At 48.1% G+C, this 23,877-nt stretch overlaps 1 protein-coding gene and 1 pseudogene across 3 annotated transcripts in view; one reads left to right on the top strand and one right to left on the bottom strand.

Moving 5' to 3' along the window:
• LOC111139210 (GRB2 associated binding protein 3) overlaps nt 1-23,877 on the top strand; it is a 79,915-nt gene that overhangs the window by 44,459 nt on the left and 11,579 nt on the right. For 2 of the 3 annotated variants that reach the window (XM_022491414.1, XM_022491412.1), the window contains exons 2-8: nt 1,795-2,098; nt 4,165-4,384; nt 4,756-5,201; nt 17,345-17,400; nt 17,740-17,959; nt 20,339-20,420; nt 21,528-21,630. In XM_022491414.1, coding sequence (XP_022347122.1) covers nt 1,795-2,098; nt 4,165-4,384; nt 4,756-5,201; nt 17,345-17,400; nt 17,740-17,959; nt 20,339-20,420; nt 21,528-21,630 — 1,431 coding nt within the window. The remainder of the gene's footprint in view (nt 1-1,794; nt 2,099-4,164; nt 4,385-4,755; nt 5,202-17,344; nt 17,401-17,739; nt 17,960-20,338; nt 20,421-21,527; nt 21,631-23,877) is intronic. The other variant, XM_022491413.1, reaches the window with a different exon arrangement.
• LOC111139121 lies at nt 10,281-11,450 on the bottom strand (annotated as a pseudogene).

Here is a 23,877-nt window from a genome sequence, read left to right as displayed (position 1 = left end):
ACGGGGGCTTTTCCTTCCTCCCTGGCCTCTTGGTCGGTGGGCTTTTAAATGTGTCAGCCACCCATGATGCCCGAGATACAAAACACTTCCTGTCCCAGTGGCCGTCACGCCTCCTGGCAGAAGCCCACGCTTCCTGCTGTCGCACCTGCTGCTCGGAAGAGCCGCGCACAGAGCTGTAAATCTCTGCACTTGCCCTTGGCAGCTGCAACGGTGAGGAGATCCCGTGTAGAAGAGCCCGCCGTAGCCGGCAGCCCGTGACCCTTGTCCGTGCCCCGCTCTTCCTAGCAGAAAGCGAGGTGTCCAATGTGGGGAAATGGGGAACCTGAGGAAGGTCTCCTCCAGGAGATGGTGGGAAGTTTACAGATACCAAGGACTCCTTACAACGGCGGGGCCGCGGTCAATTGCAAATTCACGTCTTTTCCTAGGCTTCATACCCCATGATGGAGCTCCTCTAGGTCGGGGACGTGGGTGTCTGCGGAGCCATGTCTTGGTGCTGGTTTCTTTGGAACATCATTGTCTTTTCTGAGCATGGACTAAGGTTTCCCTGATCATTTTACCTCAGCGTTTGGCTCTTTCTGAGATCCCGTGGCTTGGAACAAGTTCCCTTTATGTGTTACAGCGTTTCTCCGCAGGGCCCGACAGTCACCCCTCCGCCCTTGGCCTTCAGGACGCGCAAAACACACCTCTTTTCAGATGCCCCCTGGGGCGTCCCAATCCCTGATGAGGAAACACTGATTTAGGAGGTGAATGCTTAAGTGTTTTTCATCTGAAAAAAAAAAAAAAATCCTCAGGTGCCTGGGTGGCTCAGGTCTGCGTTCGGCTCAGGTCATGGTCCCTGGGGCCTGGGATGGAGTCTTGTAACGGGCTCCCTGCTCAGAGGGGAGCCTGCTTCTCCCTCTTCCTCTGCCTCTACCCCTGCTTGTGCGTGCTGTTCCTCTCTGAGAAATAAATAAAATCTTTCAGAAAACATACCTTGGGGACGCCTAGGTGACTTGGTTGGTTGAGTGACTTGGTTTTGGCTCGGTCGTTGTCTCAGAGGGGTGGGACTGAGCCCTGAGCCAGACTCTGTGCTCAGCGTGTCATCTGTTGAAAATTCTCTCTCCCTCTCCCTCTGCCCCTTGTATTGCTTGTTTCGTTCTGTTAAAAAAAAAATCCTTTGGCCTAGAGGTGTTCCAGTCTATAGTCACACACTTGTGAAGGGTTGGCCACAGAGCCCACTGTCCTATTTTTACCTCACGCTCACTGCAGCTCCTTCTGTGCTCACTTGAGTTCACATCCCTTCCTTAGGGATTAGCATTAGTTCATTTTTCCAAACCTCAATGTTCTCATATGGAAAATGGACATCAAAATAGTGACTTCTCTCAAGTATAGCTTGGAGACTAAACGGGTTATTGTGAAGCCCTTGGGGCTTTACAGCAAGACAGTCGTCCACTTCAGATGGCGATGACTCTGTCTGTCAAATGTGTGTGAGTCTTCTCTTGGCAGTGGTGGGCAGTCCTCAGTTGTATCTGATTTGAGAGTCTGATCTTGGCTTTTGGACCGCGATGGAGGGTGGTAAACCAGCTGTCTCCTCACCGGTCACCAGGGGCTTTAGTGGGTGCGTGTGTCCATTTCTATCATGTCCCTGTGCCACGTGGCTGCTGAAAGCTGGCTAGAGCCGGCTTGAAGGCGGTGCGCACTGCGTTCCAGCTGAGGCTGGTGGCCTTGGCCTGATTTCACTGAGGTGACCCAGTGAGTTCTCCACTGTCCTCGTCAGGACGGTAAGTAAGTCCCTGTCGCCTTGCCTCTCCGCAGGCCTGGCGCCGGCGCTGGTTCGTGCTCCGGCGGGGCCGCATGAGTGGCAGCCCGGACATGCTGGAGTACTACCGCAGCAAGCACGCGAGCAAGCCCATCCGCGCCATCGACCTGAGCGAGTGCGCCGTCTGGAGGCACGTGGGCCCTGGCTTCCTGCGCAAGGAGTTTCAGAATAATTTCGTATTCATCGTCAAGACGACTTCACGTACCTTTTATCTGGTGGCCAAGACCGAGGTGGAGATGCTGGTGTGGGTGTACAGCATCAGTCAGGTCTGCAATCTGGGCCAGCTGGAGGAGGGTGCAGGTGAGAGGGGGGAGGGGGGGGAGGTGAGGGGGACATGGCCACAGGGGGGGGGGGGGGGACCAGTGGTGATGCTGACCACCGCTGCTTCCAGTGTGTGTGGACAGGCTCCAGGACATCTCAGCCACATTCTGCCTTTACTGCATCTGTCCTGTGGCACATTTGGGTGGCACATGTACCTGGTTCGAATGTGCCACAGGAGAGGTGCAGTAAAGGTAGAACGTGGCTGCTGCTGATTTCCTGGAAGTATTAAATATCAGCGTTTTTTATTAATTCATGGAACCCCAGGTTTTCTGTTGTCGATCGGGCTTTTCAGCAGTGGGCGGTAAAAAGCCAGAACTCTCATATCTCATATCTCCCATCGGCTTGAGGTTTGTGCAAAGCAAATTAGCTTTGAGGTTGCTGTGGGCTCTTCCTCCTGTTCTCTTCCTCTCCCCTTTGCTTGCTTTCTCTTGCTCTCGCTCACTCTCACTCTTGCTCTCTTGCATCCACGTGTACTCGTGTACAAGTTACACTTGAATCTGATCTCCTTTCGCATCAGTTGGCCGTTGCCAACCCCGTCAACATCGCGCTTCTCACCGCCCCCCTGGAAACACATCAAACGCTAGGTGGCGCTGCAGCGTGTTTCCTGGGAAACTTCAGTCTCCTCACTGAGCTTCCGGAGCACTGGAATAAAAGGAAACAATGCGATGGCAAAGCCCTTTATTCTTGCTACAAGGGTTGAAGCTTCCTTACGAAGCCACAGTGAGTCCCTCCTGGCCAGAGTCCAACCGATGCAAAGAAGGCGAGCGTCCCTGACCAACTCTTCCAGGCTTCCTGCTCACTCCCAGCCACCCTAGTCCCCACCTTCAGCCCAGCACTTCTGTGTCCATGTGCCAAGGTGTGTGTCCCCTCTGTTGCTTGCCTCATGCAGGAGTTATCATAAATCATAGATACTCCACGTATTTCCCAGTATTCAAAGAAAAACAGGAATGAGTCAGAACCTGGCAGAAAATAGGCAGGTCTGGCAAGAATTTGGAAGAAGCCAGAAACCACCCCTAGGACCCTTATCATTCCCTGTAGTCCCCCCTTGTCAGTTCTTAGAAGGATGTAAGAGCATAGTCCTCTTCATCTGAGAATAACCCCCAGGCCATTTCTTGTGGCTTTTCACATGAAGTGTTTGGTCCTGTATCCAGCAGCCCTAGCTGGTCACTGCCTCGGGTGTACTTTGCCCGGGAGCTCTGCTAACTGCTCTCGTGCATGAGCTCATCTTGTCCCCAGACCAAGTTTGTGGTCTACGTGCTATTAGCATCTCTGCCTTACAAAGAAGCAAACCGGCAGCAGGTCGGTAGCTAACCCACAGTTCCAACAGCAAACAGCACACCCTGGACTTGAACTCAGTTCTGTACCAGTGGGACACAGGAATCCCAAACTCGTGCCAGTGGGGTTCAAAGGGGAGATAAAAACAGGCTTTTCACTGGCCGGTTCTGAGTGTTATGCTTCTTGAGAAATGGCGGCTTTCCCAGCCATCACACCCTATTTCCTTCTTTCCTTTTCCTTACACATCATTACCAGGATTATTTATGTTTCACTTGTCTGTCTCCTCCAGCGGCTTGTAGACTCCAGGGAGGCCAGAGTCTGTCCGAGCAGACTTGAAAGAGCACTGCGAGCGCAGTGCGTGCACTGGGATATCTTGTCCAGGCAGGCATAGACACGCATGTCTGTGTGCATGCACATGGACGATGCGCGCACACATTCTGTGGAACATACATGTGTGTTGAGTGAATAAACAGTCGCGTGGGGTTACGGCCAAGAGCCATAAAGAAGCTGTAAGTAGACTACGTTAGTGCAGACTTCGAGGCCAAGAATGCTTCACTTTTTTTACTCTTAATTGATTCAACACTTCAGTCTTGGAACATGGGCCTTCTTCCCCAGACATTGTTTATAGCTCGGGGAAATGGTTGCCTCCGTCATGGCAAACACCAGCTGTGATTTGCATCTTCTGTTTGGCCTTGTAGATGCTGCCAGAGGATGGGTGAGTGAGTGCTGTAGCCGCCCTTCACCGTTAACCTGGGCAACACTTTCCCCAGCAGATCCAACAGAGAGCTGCTCTTGCGGGCCCCCCGCCCTCCAGCCAGCGCCAGGCAGTAGCCTTCCCAGTGGCTGCGCCCCCAGCGCCTCTGGGCTGAGAGGTGACGTAAGCACGGATTTCGTGGCCTCTGAGGACAGCAGAAGTGAGTCAGAGTTTCTGCCCCTTCCTGACTATCTGATTCTGTCCAACTGTGAGACTGGACCACCGCGACAGGCCAGGTACGCTTCCATGCTCGTCTGTGTCCGCGGAACCTCCGCTGCCTCCTGGGCGCTGCCATGGGCCGAGTCTGCTTAGCCGTGGCATCTTGGAGTGGGTGTGTCTCCCTCACTTCTTCCTGCCGCAGCCGAGGTGGGGACAGAGCGCCGTCAGCCTGGGGATGACTCATGCATGTGGCTTTTGTGTCTGACCTTGCGTCCCCATATGTGTCTGAGCCGATGTCCTGCATCCAGGGATTGGTGGGGGCGGGGACGACAGTGGCAGCATGGGAAAGAGGCCAGCTCGGCTTCCGTGGCACGGAGGTGGCTTTTGTCTTGTCACTTCCGCCAAGGACCTGCTGCGTTTGGTCACACGTCCTGCTTTCTTCCCGCAGTCTGCCCAGCAGATGTGACAGCTGCTCGACCTCGGAGCGCTCACTGGAGCAGGTTTCATCCGATGATGTCTTCGTCGACGGCCCGCCATCTGTGGCCCCCGCTGGCTCGGGCCGCCCCTTGCGCTGTGGGAGTGGCTCCCAGAAGGTGCCTTCCCTGCGGCCACAGGCCGCCTTGACACGGAGCAGGGACAGCACTGGGCCGGCCAGGGATCGCTGCTCTTCGCCGCTGCCAGAAACACCCTTAAATGCCACCGTTCAGGTCGACAAGAACCAAGGTCTCCTGCCCTACGAAGCCGCAGAACGCGACCTGGCGTCCGGCACGCCGCCGCCGCGCCCCCCGAAGCCAAGCCACCTCTCCGAGCGGCGCCACATTGGGAGGCCCGAGAGCACTGCGGCACCGAGAAGGGTCTCTCTCTCCGGCTTAGATAACGTGAGCACCTGGAAAGGTAAGTGGTGGACGTCAGCTCAGACCACGAAGCCTGCCTCCTCTCTCCTTGCATCCGTGTGCGGATGTCGCCACCCCCCCCTGCCCCCGCCACCCAGCCAGGTTGCAGTCTTCGGCTGTCACGGGTACAGTGAGAAGAGAGATGGTAGACCTTAGCTCTTTTCTTTTCCAACTATCCCATTGGCCCTATTCATCGCCCCACGCCATACGGGTCCCTCCAGGTTGAGCTGACCGTCCACTAGGGGTGTAGCTTTTCACCCGGCTGTCACCATCAATGTAATTCTCACCCAGCCCTATCACTGCGGTCTGTTGCCATGCCCTCCTAGAGCCCTCTTTTCCCTTTTTCTATAAAGCTGTTTATTCTGATGGGGTTTCCTTGCTGCCTCCCTCCCTCTCTCTCTCCCTCTCTCCGCCCCCCGAGCCCCCAACCACTGTCCCAACCAAAGATGATCACTCCAGCACTGCTCCCTCTAAGGTCATATCTTAAAGGAATTCTGCAAGTTTAAGGAACACAAACTCATTCTGGCTGTAGTGCTAACTCACTCTGGCGAAGGTCTCCCCCAGTGTCCCTAGTGATGCGACCTTTACATGTTACTTTCTGCCAACCTCAGTGAGACAAGCACATGCTGACTGCACAAAGGATCTTAATGTGCTAAAGTGTGAATGGTGGCCAAAAGGGGAAACTGAAGGACTGTGTAAGCAGATTCTGGAAAGCAAAATGACTACACCAGTAGAATGATGGACTGTGAAAATGGATCAGAAGTCTCCAACTGAAAGGGTGCCTGGTCAGCTCAGTCTGTAGAGCACGTGACTCTTGACCTTGGGGTTGTAAGTTCAAGCCCCACACAGGGTGTAGAGAGTACTTAAAAAGTAAAATCTTTTAAAAAAGGTATCAAAGAACAAAAAAATTGAAATAATTCAAAACTTTAAGACAGACCTAAAACAATTGTATTCTTTTACACGAATGCAACAAAGTCTCATCAAAATAAAACTCATTAGAACAGAGGTTTTGACCATGAAACGAAGACCCAAAGCAACAGTGAAGGACAGAAGCAACATGGGTCCAATAAAGCAGAAGGAATATGCCTTCCCCACTGAGGTCGACCTGGACTTGATGCTTGCCTGTGACCGCAGAGTAGACTCAAGATTCATTATTTTCCACATAGATCGCCATCCAGTGACCCAGCACCCCTGATGGCAAAGGCCCTCAATCCTGACATCATGACCCAAGCCGAAGGCAGGGACTTAACCCACTGAACCACCCAGGCGCCCCTCTTTAGTCTATTTTAATAGACTATTCAGATTATCTATATTTTTCAAACAATCTGTTTATTTCTCCTCATTTTTCAAATTTACTGTCATAAAATTGATTATAATAGCCTCTTGCTATCTGTAGGCTCTTATTATAGACCCTGTTATAGCTTCTTTTCATTCCTGTTATTGATAATGCTGGTCTTCATCTGTTTTTCTTAGTCAGTCTTGCTGGCAGTTTATCAGCTTTACTAGTTATTTTGTTTTAAGTAAGCTCTACACCCAAAATGGGGCTTGTACTCATGACCCCGAGATCAAGAGTCACGTGCTCTACCCACTGAGCCAGCCAGGTGCCCCTGTTTTGCTTTGTTTTTTGTTTCCTTTTCTTTTGTTTTTTGTTTGTTTGTTTGTTGGTTTGTTTAATCAGAGTACAAGTTTTGGTTTTGTTGAATTTTTTTCCAGTTGTATATTTGTTTTCTGTTGCATTAATTTTTGCTCATACCTTTATTCTTTTCCTTCCTTCTTGGGTCAACAAACTGTGGCCTATGGGCCAAATGTGACCAGCAGCCTGTTCCTTACAGCCCACCAAGAATGGGGGTTTTAAAAAAAATACTCTCTGGTTCTTTTGACCCCTGTTGTACTTCCTTGGAGGTAATTTGCATATTTTCCTGAATTCTTTTAATGGATGGGTGGCTTATTGAATTTCTGCCTTTGTTTTTTTACCTAACGTACATGTTTAAGGCTACAGATTTTCAGCCTTATAGCCCTACAGCCACATCCCACACTTCTTGAGATATCATATTTTCACTTTCATTCTGTTCAAAATATTTTCTAGTTTTCATTGTAGCCTCTTCTTTGCCCCATGCATTATTTAAAACTGCATTTCTTCATTTCCAAACCTGAGAAATTTCTAGTGATTTTTCTCATCGATTATATTCTGGTTCGAGAACATCCTCTAGTTCAGTCCTTGGAAATCTGAGATTTCTTTTGCAGCAGAGCACACAAGTATTTCTGTGAATAATCAGAATGTACCAAAAAGTATACAGGGTACCCTGGTCAGGTTCTTCAGTGGTCGTGTCATTCATCCCTCCTCTGTCTGCACTGATTTTCTGTTTCCTTGTTGTAGCAGTTACCGAGAGCTGTATTCAAGTCTGCCCCTATGACTGAAGCGTGTCTCTTTCTCCTTTATAATTCTGTCAGGTTTTTCTGTGTATAATTTACAGCTATGTCATTAATTATATACCTCTTTTTAAAAAAAGATTTTGTCTATTATTTGAGAGAGAGAGAGAGAACGTGAGCATGAGAGGAAAGAGGTCAGCGGGAGAAGCAGACTCCCTGTCAAGCAAGGAGCCCGATGTGGGACTCGATCCCGGGACTCCAGGATCATGACCTGAGCCGAAGGCAGTTGCTTAACCAACTGAGCCACCCATGCCACCCTAGTTACATACCTCTTATAATTTTGTATTTTCCTAGTGAATTGAAACTTTTATCGATTTGTCATGACTCTCTAGTAATGTTTTTGTCTTAAAGTCTGTTTTATGATACTGACATACTATGTCTGTGTCAAGTACTAAATACTACTAAGTACTAACCAGCATTCTGTTGGTTAGTATTGGCATGGTGCATGTTTTCTCATTATTCTGTGACTAACTTTTAGATAGGTTTCTTATAAAAACATAGAGCTATTTTTTGTATTGTTATTTCAATTTTCATCTATTCTGACAGTCTTTCTCTTTTCTTTTCTTTTTTGATTTTTTAAAGATTTTATTTATTTGTCAGAGAGAGAGAGCGCAAGCAGGGGGAGCAGCAGGCAGAGGGAGAAGCAGGCTCCCTGCTGAGCAAGGAGTGCAATGTGGGGCTTGATCCCGGGACCCTGGGATCATGACCTGAGCTGAAGGCAGACGCTTAATGACTGGGCCACCCAGGCGCCCCTTGAATTCTTTTTTACATATTTCATCTCTTTGTACTGAATTCTAGTAATTTCAGTTTTTGAAGTCTCTCTTCAGTTGTGCCTAATCTGTTGTTTAACTCATATTTTGAGTCCAAATTTCATAATAAACGGGCTCTGCTAAGTGACTACCTCACTGAGGGCGCTTCTGGTTTCAAATCATGCCCCCAACTCTTCCTCCTCCAAGAAGAAAAAAAGGATAGACAATGAAAAGTCTCCTTTGCACCTCTGTCTCCTGTTTGCTCTTCCCATATCACCCATATCCTTCTTGAGAATTTTCTGGATATTCAAGAGAATATGCATATATAATCTTCTATTTTTTAATGCAAATAGTACCATTCTTACACTTTACTGTATCCATTGATTGTCCTTTCAAGAATATATCTTGGATATTATTCAGCCATAAAAAAGAATGAGGGGTGCCTGGCTAGCTCAGTCAGTAGAGCATGTGACTCTTGATCTTGTAATTATGAGTTCAAGCCCCACATTGGGTGTAGAGATTACTTAAAAATAAAGTCTTTTAAAAAAGAGAGTGAAATCTTGCCATTTGCAATGACATGGAGGGAGCTAGAGACTATAATGCTAAGTGAAGTAAATAAGTCAGAGAAAGACAAATAGCATATGAGCAAAGGGAAAAAGAGAGAGAGGCAAACCAAAAAAACAGACTCTTAACTGTAGAGAACACACTGGTGGTCACCAGAGAGGAGGGGGGTGAGGGGATGGGGGAAACAGCTGGTGTGGATGAAGGAGGGCACCTGTGATGGGCATCAGGTGGTTAAAATAAAAATTTTGTATATTTTTTAAAGATTTTGTTTATTTATTTATTTGAGAGAGAGAAAGAGAGTGAGTAGAAGCAGGGAGACCAGGACAGGGAGAAGCAGGCTCCCCACTGAGCAGAGAGCCTGACGTGGGGCTCTATCCCCAGGACCCTGGGATCATGACCTGAGCCAAAGGCAGAGGCTTAACCCACTGAGCCACCCAGGCGCCCCCCCAAAAAAGTCCTTTTTCTTAGGAGATACACACTGAAATATTTTGGAGTGAAAGTTTTTGATTACTGCAACTTACTTTGAAATGGCTTGGGAAAATATATTTATATACACATATATGCACAAAGAGAAAATGTATTTCTAGAAACTTTAAAAAAATATTTTATTTATTTATTTATTTGAGAGAGGAGAGAGAACAGAAACGGGGGAAAGGCAGATGGAGAGAGAGAGAACAGACTCCCCGCTAAGCAGGGAACCTGACTCGGGACTTGATCCCGGGCCCCTGGTATCATAACCCAAGCCGAAGGCAGATGCGTAACTGACTGAGCCCCCCAGGCGCCCCCGTAGAATATTTTATATTAAGCCATGTATTTGTCATTTCTAGTGCTCTTTATTTCTTCCCATACCTTTGAGTTATAACCTGTTGTCACTACCTGGCTTCTTTGGGCTGTTGTCATCAAATCTGTTCTATCTTCATGCTTTACAGATCACCACAAATTTTTTTTTTACTTTTATAGTTTAATTTGCAAACAGAATTTTTATAACAAATTATTATTACCAAATCATATCTTGAAAACTGTTTATATAGAAAACCCAGGGAATAAAGTGAGCTGTTCATTGTGGGAGGCCTTAAATTACATTATTCCAGTAGAAAGAAATTACATTATTATAGGAGGCAGAAGATACCTGAAACGATTAATGCAGCATTAGATTCAAATCTGTAGGTCCTATAGCGACTTACAGCAGGGTTTGGGAAACTAAACCCGTGGCACTAAACTAAGTGCCATGAAAGCCCTTACATGGTACTTGATATAGGGAGGTAGGAAGGTTTGAGAACTGGGCCACATGAGACATGACATTTGATCAGCAATGGTTTGCTCTGCTGAGGGTATAGTCAGCCGAAACTCTCTCCTCCTTCAGCTTCAGCCTCCAATTCTCCTTCAGCACTTTGGAGCCACTCTGCAAACTTCCTGTTGGCTCAAGGAAGATACTTCTCCCCTTTGCGACATGGGCTCCTCACTCAGGACTTCAGCTTGATGAAAAAGCACCGCTGTTTTCTAGAAGGCATTCATGAAATGAATGTTGCTGTAGCAATCCTCCTGAATCTTCCAGAACAGAGTCAGCTTAGACTGAGCTTGAGTGGGAAAGGTAGCAAGTAGAGGGCTGTATTGCCTCAAGTGCCTGTTGGCTTGTTCTGCTACAGGCTCTTCCTTCTGGTTCCATTCCATGCTGCTCATTTCACTGGACCAGACCGTTCCAATGACAGCGGGTTCTGGGATGGTGGTGGTTTTTTTTTCCCCCCATCTCCTCTTTAACATATGAAATTATATCCTGAGATGGATCATGATGGGACATCTGTTCTTGAAGTTCTTTCTGGAGTTCCTTTCGAGCTCCTATGGTTTCCTGATTCTGAACATGTTCCGAAAGTTCTTTCAAGCCTGGCTCAGCAAATCCCTGGTGAAGTGTTCAGCGCTTTGTCGATCGGGAGGAAAAGTCTCCCCGGTGCGTCATCCGCGCTGACTTGCCGAAGACCTGCAGCTAGCATTGATACCTCTCTCGTGGATCCACGATTTATAGAGCTTTAGGGGAAAGCTGCTGAGACCTCTTCTTTAACCAAATTCACGTGATAAAAAAAGTCCCTTAGGAATGGATGTGTTAGGTGTCCCATTAGCCAGAAGAACGCCAGTCCCCAGAGCCAGCTACTTCCTCTCCGACTTGGAAAAACCCTTTAAGAACAGCAGCCGTGTGCTCACTTCATCCTTCGAACCTCTCTCCAGGTCTTTGTAGCACCAGATTGACTTGTCGGAAACCTGAGCTCGCGTGCTCTCTGGGTCTTCTGGTACAGCCAGCACAGAGACACCTGTGTGCATCATGTTATCAAGTTTTGCTGCAGAAGCATCGAGAAACTTTGCTACTGCTTCCAGATCAATACCAGTTTCAGTGAAGCCTTGAATAATACAGTCTTGAAACCGAGTAGGGTCAAACCTGTCTTTTTCCTCTCTTTTTGAAAATGCTGCCCTGATAGCGTTGACTTTTGCTGCTTTTCGTTATTCATAAAAGACACCTGAATTTAAGTCAGAAATCCCCAATGCGGCAGCAACTGCAGTGGTGTCTCTTCTCCCCAAGTAAGTTTTTGATCGTTGCATTTTTCCTTTAGCATTCCTTGCGAGGAGGATCTGCAGTAAGTTCTCTTGATCTTTGTTTCTCTGGGGATGTTTTTATTTCACCTTCATTTTTGAAATACAGTTGTGTTGGATGTAGAATTCTCACCTGACAGATTTTTTTTTCTTTCAGCATTTTGAATTTGTAATTCTACTACCGCTGGCTTTCCATAGTTTCTGATGAGTAGTCTGCTGTTAATCTTACTGTGATTCTCTTGTACCTACAGAGCTGCTTTTCTCTTACTGCATTCGAGAGTTTCTCCTTGCCTGTGATTTTCAGCAACTTGACTGTGATGTGTATAGGTATTGAGGTGTTTGTGTTTAGCTTCCTTGGAGTTCTTTGAGCTTCTTAGATGTAGAGTTCTTTGTCAAAGCTGGGAAGTTTTCTGCCATTGTTTCTTCAAAAAAACTTCCTTCTTTTTTTTTCCCTCTCTCCTCTCCTTGTAGGACTCTAATTACATGTATGTTAGTATGTTTGGTGGTGACAAGTCTTTGAGACTTTGTTCATTTTTCTTCATTCTTATTTCTTTTTCGTACTGGACAATTTATATTGATCTATTTGGAATTCATTGATTTTTCTATCAGTTCAAATCTTCTCTTGAGACCTTCTTATGAATTTACCTTTTAGTTATTGTACTTTTGAACTCTAAAATTCCATTTGCTTCTTTCTAATTTCTTTTTATTGATGACCCATTGTTGTGTTATCTTATAAATTTTTAAAGATTTATTGATTTTTTAAAAAGATTTATTTATTTGAGAGAGACAGAGAGAAAGATAGCAAAAGAGAGCATGAGGAGGGTGGAGGGGCAGAGGGAGAGGGAGAAGCAGGCTCCCGCTGAGCAGGGAGCCAGGCATGGGGCTTGATCCCAGGACCCTGGGACCATGATCCAAGCCAAAGGCAGATGCTTAATGACTGAGCCACCCAGGAGTCCCTAAGGATTTATTTATTTATTTGGGGGGTAGTGTGGGGAGAGGGAGAGAGAGAAAAAAAATAATAGCAGTCTTTTCTGCTAATTCCAATATCTAGAAATTTTTAGAGACAGTTTTTATTGACTGATTGTTTTTCCCCATGTATGGATCATTATTTTGCCCCCTCTTTGCGTCTGCTGAGTGCAGAGCCAGTCCAGCACCCCTAAAAACTGGCTCTTTTGGATACTGTACTGTAGCAAGTGCATTCTGATTCCCCTAGGATCTGTTATTCTGGTGTATGTTGGTTTAGTGACTTGGTCAGACTAATTTTCTTTTTTCAAATTTTTAAAAAAGATTTTATTTATTTATTTGACAGAGATCACAAGTAGGCAGAGAGGCAGGCAGAGAGAGGTGGCGGGGGTGGGGAGAAGCAGGCTCCCTGCTGAGCAGAGAGCCCGATGCCGGACTTCATCCCAGAACCCTGAGATCATGACCGGAGCCGAAGGCAGACACTCAACCAACTGAGCCACCCAGGTGCCCCAGACTAATGTTCTAGAGTCTTGCTCCGCACACAATGTGCAGCTCCCGCGATATCTGCTTAGCTTTTGTCTTTCATATCCCTTACTTTTACTTTTCATCCTGGCTTCCTAGAGGTCTGGGTCATCCCAGTTTATTGGTCAGTCGGTGGTCGGTCAGAGAACACACTGCAACCCTTGAGGCCGTGAGGCTTCCAGCCTTTGGCAACTCTTGCTTTCTATGTGGGCACGGCCCCATGCTGTGCTAGGGATAGGTCAGCAGCTTGGGCCCTCTGTGACCTCTTCTAAATGAGGGTAACTCGTGTGTTCACGCAGTTTTCCAGACCTGGCAGGGGTGCGTGAGAGTTCATCAAGGCACACTTTGGCCGACCCCTTCCCTAGATCATCTTGCTGTATTTCTGCCTGCTTGCCACTTACCATGATCGTCGCTGGTCACCACTGCTTTTGGTGACACCTAGAGGGTGGGGTGGTTATATGCTTGATCCAAGTCAAATGAGTCCCCTTGGACAACAGAGCTGCTGGGCTTCAGGAGGGGGCTGGGAGCTCCCCTGGCCCAGATCTTCTTACCTGGTGTCCAGGAGTTCTTGCTGAATGAATGCTTTCCAATGTGTTGTGTGCTTTTGGCCAATAGGAAGAATCCCAAAATAATTGTTTTTTTATAGTTAGATGCGATTTTACCATTGCCTTTTGGGACATGGCTGTGCTGAGCTCTTTCTTCAGCCAGTTTAATAGCCGTCCCTTCTTCTGTTTGCTAACAGTTTATTTAGGATTTTTGCACTCATAATCACAGGTGATACTAATCTGCAATTTTCTGATTTGCTTTATCAGGTTGAGCTACCAAAGTTAGATGTTATAAAAAGAATTAGAAATATGTTTTTATTTTTCTATGCTTCGGAACAATTTGTGTCGCTCTGGTCTTTGAAAGGTTGGTAAAAATTCGCTGCGGAAATCATGTGGTCCTGCTGCTTTGGGAAGGTGACCCTGTTGTGATTTTTTTTATCCTGTGGTAATTTATATGTGTAAGGTTTCCTATTTCAGTCACTTTTGGTATACTTTATTTTCCTAGGAAATGATCCTTTTCATTTAGATTTTAAACTTTGTGTAGAAATTGGTGGAGAACTCTCATTTCTTTTAATTTCCTGTGCTTCAGTGATCATTTCCTCCTTTTCAGTTCTTATTTTTTTGTTTGTTTTTTTTTTAAAGATTTTATTTGTTTATTTGACAGAGAGATATATCACAAGTAGGCAGAGAGGCAGGCAGAGAGAGGGGGGAAGCAGGCTCCCCGCTGAGCGGAGAGCCTGATGTGGGGCTCGATCCCAGGACCCCGGGGTCATGACCTGAGCTGAAGGCAGAGGCTTCACCCACTGAGCCGCCAGGGCACCCTTCAGTTCTTATTTTGTAGATTTGTGCTAACCCCCACCCACTGATTAGATTGGCTAGTTGGTTGCCTTTTGGTTATTTTTCTCCCCCCAGAAAACAAATATCTTGATTTTTTAAAGATTTGATTGTTAAGCAATCTCTGTACCTAGCGTGGGGCCTGAACTCACAACCCTAAGATCAAGAGTCCCACGCTCCATGGGCTGAGCCAGCCGGGCGCCCCATAGAGTCTATTTTTTCCTAAAATTAAGTCTACTCTTTCTCTGCACTGTACCATTGTCTGCTTTTATCTTTATTCTGTAATATCTTTTGGTTTTCTCTGTACTTTCTCTAGGTTTGAACCAGCTATTTATTTATTTTCATTCTGTCATTTTATCAGTATCACCATTGTAGGACAATTTACCATCCAGGTGGTTGGTGAGCCCTTTCAGTATGTAGCGTCCACAATTATTTGTGGACTTTTTCTTGCATTACAGTGTTTAATATTAGTACTACACCACTGTTTGGTTTTCCTTCTTTGAGGAATCCAATAATAAATACGTCTATTGCATCTTCTTTGCCTGGCTCCTATTTCAACCATTTTTTCTGTGACTCTTTTTCTCTCTCTTTTATTTTCTTCGTCATTTTCTGGCATTGATTCAATGGCACTTATTTAATTTTCAGTTGAACCTCTTTTTCCCCGGGAATCATGTAACTAAGGCTTCATTTCTGAGCCTGGTTTTATCTTTCTCTTCACTTTTTTCCCTAAGTACAGTCATTCAGTTCTTATTTCATTTATGTCCATTTTTTCAACCATTTCTGTCCTTTGTTTTAAGGATTTATTTACTTCTCTGAGAGAGAGAGCACGAGTAGGGAAGCAGCAGAGGGAGAGGAAGAAGCAGGGAGCCCCATGCGGGGCTCGATCTGAGAAGCCTGAAATACTGACCTGAGCCAAAATCGAGAGTTGGCCGCTTAACCAACTGAGCCACCCAGGTGCCCCGTTCTTTTTGTTTTAAAGCAAAGTGTTGGAAATAAAATTGATATCTAATAATAGAGGAATACTCAAATTATGACCCATATGTAGAATGAAACACAATGCCAGTGAGCAAAAGAATGAAGAAGCTCTTGATTGTGTTTCTCTGCCCTGATATACAAGATATTAAGTGAAAAAATCAGGTTGCAGAACAGGGAGTATAATATACTACCATTTGTGTTAAAAAGGAATATATAAAGAGATAAAGATATATGTGTATACACATGGTCCCTGCCTTATGATGGTTTGATTTAGGATTTTTTTAAAGATTTATTCATTTATTTGAGAGAGAGAGAGAAAGTGCATGTATGTGCATGAGCAGGGGGAGCAGCACAGGCAGAGGGAGAGAGTGGGGGCAGGGATGGGTGAGGTGGGCATCGATCCCAGGACCCTGAGTTCAGGACCTGAGCTGAAATTAGGAGTCGGACACTTAACTAACTGAGCCCCCCAGACAACCCCCAATTTATTTATTTATTTTATTTTATTACAAGATAGGCTTCTGTCTTAGCTGATACTGCCCACCTATAGGTGAATGTTAGTGTTCTGAGCACGTTCAAGGCAGGCTAGGCTAAGCTATAATGTTTGGTCATAAAGACATTCTTCATTTAGAATATCTTTGATTTAGGGTGGCTTTATCAGGACATCACCGACAAAAGAAGTCTGTACATGATACATAGTGTCCATCACATCTTCTGAGCTGGGAATTATTCTCTCACTTTAAGAGGATGTTGACTTGGAATGCCTGGGTGGCTCAGTTGGTTAAGCAGCTGCCTTCGGCTCAGGTCATGATCCCAGCGTCCTGGGATCGAGTCCCGCATCGGGCTCCTTGCTCGTCAGGGAACCTGCTTCTCCCTCTGCCTCTGCCTGCCATTCTGTCTGCCTGTGCTTGCACTCTCTCCCTTTCTCTCTCTGACAAATAAATAAATAAAATCTTAAAAAAAAAAAAAGAGGATGTTGACTCTTGGGGCACCTGGGTGGCTCAGTTAAGCATCCCATTCCTGGTTTCAGCTCAGGTTATGATGGCAGGGTCATAAGATCGAGCCCACGTGCTGGGCGTGGAGCCTAAGATTCTCCCTCTCCCTCTGCCGCCCCAAAACATGATGTTGACTCTTCAGTATATTTGCCCAAGGCAACCTGACTTTCTGTGTCTCTGGGTTCTTGAGGAAGAGCTCCATGGTAGCCACGTGCTGAGAGCAAGTACCGGACTTTCCTCATGATTCTGTGAAGACTGGATACAAGACTAGGGTTTTGTAGTTAAACTGGTCTTAACACTTGCAATGGAGACGCATCTACTCCTAGGGTTTTGACTGCCATCTCTAAGCTGCTAATTCCCAAAAACCATGTCTCATTTGAGTCGAGGTCCACTTACCCTACCGCTCTGCCTTTTGGACATGTCCAACCCTTATTCTGGCCACACCGTTCCGTTCGTCACATCCCTCCGACAAGCTTCTAGTCCTGGATTAGCCCTACTTTCCTCTCTCTCCGTGCCTGTGCCTGAGCGGCTGCTGTTGCTCCAGAAAGCTGTGGTCATGGGCCTCCAGCGCGCTACGTGCTGCTCTGGGTGCCGTCCCTTGTCTGCTCATCACCCTGGGTCTGTTAGACCTTCTCCCTTCTGACCTCCGGCTCTCCTCTCTCCTCTCTCCTCTTGACGCTCAGGACATTCCTGTGGTACGTGCCACGGGCATGTGCTAAGTGTTTGCCGTGTGTCCTCCTAATTCACAGAGAGACCTGAAGCCGTGATACAGAGTCTTCCAGATCCGGTCTGGTCTCCGTCTGTCGGGGACCATGTCCCGATGCGCAACCAGACGGGATCAGATGGAGGAGCAAGGCCACGCGCACAAACGTGTCCGCTTCTCTTCCTCCCCGGAGCTGAGCAGAGGGCCCTGCGGTGTGCAGGGCCATGGAACCTGGTCACAGCGGACACTGTCGTGCGTTTCTCACCACCCTGGCTTGTTTCTTGCAGCTGACGTAGAAGGCCAGTCGTTAAGGCACCGAGACAAGCGGCTTAGTTTAAACTTGGTAAGTTTGGCACTTGAGTTCCTTTAAGCCTCAGCCTTACCACAGGTGGCCTGACCAACATGTGCTCCCTCAGAGTCTTTTGAGACTCAGCACTGAGCCTCTGGGGACCCTTCAGTGTCCCCTAAGGCTTGCATTGTCTGGGAACTACTGGACTTCTAGTGTTCTGTAAGGACACTGCCAGTTCGAGCTGTCCAGGCCCTTGTCGGACTCGTCAGGACCTACGGCATCTCCTCCGACCTTGAGCATCTGCACGCGCTCCCCACCCGCCGTGTTCTAGCATCACCCTCGGGAGCGCACCTCAGCCATTGCCGTGACGGTTCTGTGCCTGTTCTCTTGCAGCCGTGTGGCTTCTCCCCCGTGTGCCCCACGGCTCCAGTTGGGGCCGAGGACAGCTACGTGCCCATGGGCCCCCAGGCGGCCGGCTCCAGTCTTCAAACCCCCTGCGGCCACGATGACTACATCCCGATGAGCCCAGGAAGCCTCTCGAGCCCACTGCCAGAGCTGCCGGTGGACCTGGAGCCTCCCCCAGTAAACAGAGATCTCAAGCCTCAGAGGAAACGTAAGCCACCTGACCAGGTGCGCCGTGCGGGAGCTGGGGGACGGGTCCTTGAGGCCACGTGGAAAAGTGTCCTTCTTGACCGTCTCTGGGAAGGAAGCACTAGAGGAAGCATCTTACAGGGCTGGGAAGTGTAAGGGCACGGAGCAGTGGCCGGGACTGAAAGGTAAGGGCTGGGAAAGCTTGCCACCCTGGACGCTGAGAAGGAGGTGTGGGACTTAAGGCACTGTGGCCCTGCAAACAGCCTGCAAAGCCAAGATCATTCCAGAGGCTCAGAATAGAGGCCCCAGAACTAAGTGACATTGATGAAACCCACCTGAAATGTCTTTGTTTAAACAGACTGGAATGTAATCACAGTGAGGTTAGGGTTAGTCAAGAATGACTTTGAACACGGATTCCTGAGTAGGAGACCTGGTTGTAGACAACTTCCCACTCACAGCCCTGCACGTGCCCAGCTGCAGAGGTGTCTGGGGGTGATGAGCAGTCTGGATCCTCTGGACCCAGAGCTCCTCGAAGCTTCTGCATTGTTCCCACACAGCTTCTCTGGTCTGCAAACAGCGCAGACAGAGAGGGAGCAAGGAGAAGAGGGAAAGAAAAGCAGGTCAGAGTAACTTGCTAACTTCATTTGTGCCCCTTGCCGCTTGCCCGGTACACGTCTGTGATTCGCGGGAGCTCTTCGGCACAATGACTGCGATCTCTGGTCGGTTCCCACCTCTGTTCACGCTTTGGAAAATCTGCTGCTTCACGCGGCCTTGCCCCAGATTGGGAACCAGGGCCCTGCCCAGGCCGGGCCGTTCTAGTCCCCCCACCTTCAGTTCGAGTCAGCGCTCATTTGCAGCATGTCTGCTGTGTGTGCTGCTGGGCTGGGCACCGGGTGGGACAGAAAGAGGAGAAAGCAGGTTCTTCAGTGGGAGGTGGAGGAAGACGGGTAAAAAGCAGCTGGAAGAAGGAGGATGATCAAGTTGGTACCAAATAAGAGAATGAGCCCTGTCTGAGGCGGTTCAGAGAGAACAGTCCCTCATTCTGCTCAGGAGTAACTTCACTGGGACTTGTGACTTTGAGGTCACTCTTTATTTTGCTCAGTTAATTTTCTCTAGCAATGCTGTCCAACAGAACTTCCTGTGATGATAGTAGGAATGTGGCTCCTGGACACTTGTAGTGTGGCTAGTACAACTGAAAAACAATTTTTTTGACTATATGCCCCATGCTGTACCTTTCATGCTCATGACTGAAATTTCCATTTTATTTAATGTGAAGAGATATAAATTGAAAATAGCCATGTGTAGCTAGTGGCTGCGTCGGCCAGTGCAGCTCTGTGAGACCTGGCACTCAGAGGCATGAGCGTGTTGGATGGACCCAGGGCTGGGGATTCACTGGGTGGGTGTGAAGGGGGACACCTGGGCCAGGAGGGTGGGCGCTGACAGGGGTGGCTACAGGGATGGAGCCTGGGGCCCAACGGGAGAGGGCAGGTAGAGAAGCCACAAGTTGGCTGGTCGGTGAGGCCGATGCCAGACTGTCCTGCCACCAGGAGAGACTTTCTCCCCAGGGACTGTGTGACTCACATGGCCTTTCTAGCTCAGTACCTCCCCCAGCTCAGAGGCTCCCAGGAAACTGACTGAGCAGTGAGAGTCACTGTCCGAGGCTCTGATGGTGTAGAAGAGACTCAAATAGTCTCTACCCATGTGGTCTAGTAGAGGGAACAAAAGGAACCTGGTCAGGGCCCTGGTAGAGGGACACAGGCATGACCAACTCAATGAGGTGGACCACTGAGGTATGGAGTAAGGGTCAGGTGCCAAGAACTGCTCTCCATGCCAAGGCTACCGCCAGGAATGAGCCAAACAAATCCCCGTCCTCCCACAGCACAGTCTAGACCAGAATCAGATCATCGCGGTTGAATATATCATTGCCAACTGCAAGGAGCACCATGAAGGGTAGATGTAAGAACTCACGAGAGCCCGCACTGTGGGGCCTGACCTTGTCTGGAGGTCAGAGAAGGCCTTCCTAGACAAGAGACCTTGAGCTGAGATCTGAAGATGACCAACCAGGCAGAGAGATGGGGAAGAATGTTCTGGTCTTCCCCCTTACACTTCATTGTCCATCTTGTACATGCCAGTCTCACACTGTCCCTTCCAACACCCAGAACCATGCCTGGTACACAGTGAGTTTCCAAATGCCTGTTGACTCAGTGTATCGCCATTGGTGCGTCAGGCAGGTAAGGTGACCAGTGCAGTAGGGAAGGGTGGGTCAGTGAGTTTGCAGCCATCATCAGTGCGCTTGCTCGTCGATTTGGACTCGACGTGCTAGTAAGTAAGTCGAATGTCATAATTTTCATCTTGAACTCCCAAGAACTCACCACCCTGGGTATCGTGGATTGTCTTATAGCACGGCCTCCTCCCCTGGACCTGAGAAACCTCTCCACCATCCGGGAACACACGTGTGTAACCAGGACCTGCACCGTCCCTTGGTACGTCTTTGCTCACAGGGCCCTCATCTGGCAGGGGCACTCCTGGGTTTAGTTCAGACTCTGAGGAGATGTAGCTGGAGTCAAAGGAGGGGTGGGGTTTGTTATCATGAGCCAGAAATACCTTGTAGATCACGAAGGAAAAGGTGTAACTGGATGTCCCAGGATGCTGGAGTCAGGAACGAGCTGTTGGGAACCCAGGGAACTCTCCACCTCCCACATCGGCTTCTGTCTTCACGTGTACCGTAGATCCCGAGCTTACGTACATGCCCCAGGCCCAGTACCAGCAGAGACAGGCTCTTTCTCAACCCCAACTCGCATTTCCTGGGAGAGGGAATTGGTCTGCCCCAGCCTGAGCAGAGTCACCTGTGGCCCAGGGGGACAGGCCAGGAGGGCCAACATGGCTTCCAGAAGCCCAGGCGTGTGAGCAGAGTAGGAGAAGGGAGTTCTCAGAAAGAGGGACGCTGCATGGACTTGGCAGACAGGCCCCCAGATGTGTCTGCACTCTCATCTCATCCTTTAGAAGTTGTGCTTTCAGAGTCTTGGGCCTGGCCCCAGAGTTTCCGGCTTCTCTCCATGCCACAGGATACAGTCACTTTGCAAAGTGGACCTCTGCAAAGAGCTCTGTTTCCAGCCGTGACTGCAGAGAGATGCGGCCTGTGCTTCTGACTTGGGAGGAGGGTGAAATGGATTTGCCATCTTGTTCTCATCCTGCCAGAGGAATGGCCACACCTCGTTACGTTTGCCAGTTACTTTGAATGGAAACAAGAGAGCCCCAAAGGAGCATTGTGTGTGTGTGTGTGTGTGTGTGTGTGTGCATGTGCATGTTTTCCTAGATGATATGAGGCCTTGGTCTGTTTCTAGAAAGCTTGTGAGCTGTGTCACATGGAGGGTCTGGAAAGAAGTAGCCCTTGAGAATTGGGAGCCCTTTGCCCCAGAACGGGGCAGAAGCTGGGCAGGCACTACAGCCTCGGGAAGTGCTCTGGCCAGAAGGAAACTGTATCTGGAAGGGGAGGGCTGAAGAGCCCATGGAGACCGTGTCACTTCCTGGCTGGCTTTCAGAGCAGCTGTAAGACATTGCTTTGACCTCATCTGTGTTTTTGTTCTCAGCAATCGAACCAGATTTCTCTCTCCAGAAAGAAACGGTATTAATTCTGCAAGATTTTTTGCCAATTCCGTTTCCAGAGAAGAGGAAGAAAGCTACATCCACATGGTAATCATCTTTTTCACACTCTCATGTGCTTCACCCCAGTGTGCCTTCTGTGAGCTCTTCGTGGAGGATGTGTGTGCCCCCGAAAGCCCCCTGCAGTCTGGAAACATTCACCTGAACGTGCTGCCAGGTTACCCGCAACTAACCGATTCGAAGCTGCTTTTCTCTCCTGTGTTCTGAGGCGGGAACCCCAGGGTCGAGGCGGGTGGAATGGGGGACAGGAAATGTCAGCCGTTCTTTCCACCAGGGCCGTGCTGTCCTGTTTGATCGCAGTGAGTCTGCGGCTCTGTGGCTGTCCAGCGCAAACGCACGTATCCTGGGTGCCCTTCTGCCGGACCACCTGGTGGCCCTGCCCCCATTGCTAATGAGCCTTCCCGGGGGAGGAGTCACTTGGGGTCCCAGTGGCGGGGAGTGCAAGGTCCCAGGCTGTGAATGTGACTCAGTGTCTGGAGACTTGGGTTACTGGGTCTTTCTGTAGGTCTGGGCAAATAGAGACCTGGCATCTCCATCCTTCAGCTAAGTAATTAATCTCCCCCTCCCGCCCTCTGCTCTTCCCTCCATTCCCTTTACCTCGGAGCAACTTAATTGTAGGGAACTCCAGGGAAAATCTTTGTTTGACCGATGAGGTTTTGAAAAGAGATCGTAGAAGACCGATATTCAAGGCACTGTGGCTGTATGCACTTTTGAAAAGACAGTTCTGGCCCTCCTGTGCATGAGCTTAGTAGGCAAGTGAAAATCTAAACAAGGTCATGTCCAGTGAAGCAGTAATTAAATGCTTCATGTTGCCTTTCTCGTTGATGAAAATTAGGCTGTAAGTTCCCTTAACTATATGCAGATGGAAAGTGACTCATATACAAATCTGCTCTGGTCTTCCCAGTGTTTTTCACACTTAGTCATGGCCCTTGGGAAACTTGTAGAAGAAAACACTCTTATAAAGGATACTGCCCAGCTGTGCTCTGTCTCCAGAGAACAGAAAAGGGAAGTGAACCTATAACCTGATAGAAGCAAGTGCGGAGTCATTCCAGACGCTCGCAGTTCATCCCTGACCTTTGAGGTTATGAGAAAGACTGGTGTTTCATTAACAGCATAGTTACGGTTTGGTTTCTGGCCAAGGTTGATAGTCATGAGTTAACGACTGTCTGGGCATTACTAGGCATATGACAGGGCAGACTGGAGCTCGGAACACTGGCTGAAGGCAGGTGTCTGTGGGGAAAGCACCATCTTTGAGTTACCTCCTTTCACTCGTTCACACAACAAGCCGCATGACTCATAGGGTTTGATTTGATTTTGCATATAATCGTGTGTGTTAATGTTTTTCTCTCTGACAACAAGGTCTGATCTGAATGTAAAAATTGAGGCCAGGGACTGAGATGCAAGTTTTGTTCTATTAAAGTTATGCATCCTCTTTCACTTTCTTTCGCTGTTTGTGAAATTACAGAAAATTTAGAAGAATAAAAATTTTAACTTCTGTGATCTCTTTTCTACAGTATTTCCACATTCTGTAATTTCAGTCATTTTGTAAGATTTTGATAGTAGAATTCTAGACTCGGAATCTCACCTTAAGTGGTTTGTTATGACATTATAATACTTTTTAGCTTTTAGATTATCTTACAGTGAAACAGACTTTCTGTTGGTGTGCGGGTCTGTGCATTTTAACATGGATATAGGCTCACGTGCCCACCAGCACAGTCAGGACACGGCACAACTTCAAGGCTGTCCTCCGAGCTCCGTCTCCGTAGTCACACCCTCCCACAACCTGAATCCCTGGCCCTCACGGACGCGTTCTCCATCGCTACACTTGTATCACAGAGTCTGCCGTCTTGTGAGACTGGTTTCTTTCACTCAGTGCAACGTCTCGGGGGTTCCCCCAAGTTGTAACGCTCGTCAGTCGTTCTTTCTGTTTTACTGCCGAGCACTGTTCGAGTGTGTGGGTGTGCCATGGTTTGTCTCCTTACCCACTGGAGGACATTTGGGTTGCTTTGGGTGTTAAGTCTTCCAATCCGTACACATACATGGAAATGTCTTTGCTTTCTTGCGGCGTTTTGAAGTTGTCATTACAAGTCTTTGGTTAAATTTATTCCCAAATTCTTCATTGTTTTTAATATTGTTGTAAATGGTACCGTTTTCTTTTTTTTTTTTAAGATTATTTATTTATTTGACGGAGAGAGCGAGGCACAGGTAGGCAGAGCAGCAGGCGGAGGGAGAGGGAGAAGCAGGCTCCCTGCTCAGCAGGGTTGCGGGACTCGATCC

The sequence above is a fragment of the Enhydra lutris genome, unplaced genomic scaffold, assembly GCF_002288905.1.
Source record: "Enhydra lutris kenyoni isolate GAN:26980312 unplaced genomic scaffold, ASM228890v2 scaffoldscaffold96, whole genome shotgun sequence".
Lineage (NCBI taxonomy): Eukaryota > Metazoa > Chordata > Mammalia > Carnivora > Mustelidae > Enhydra > Enhydra lutris.
This window is presented reverse-complemented; position numbering and strand designations above follow the sequence as displayed.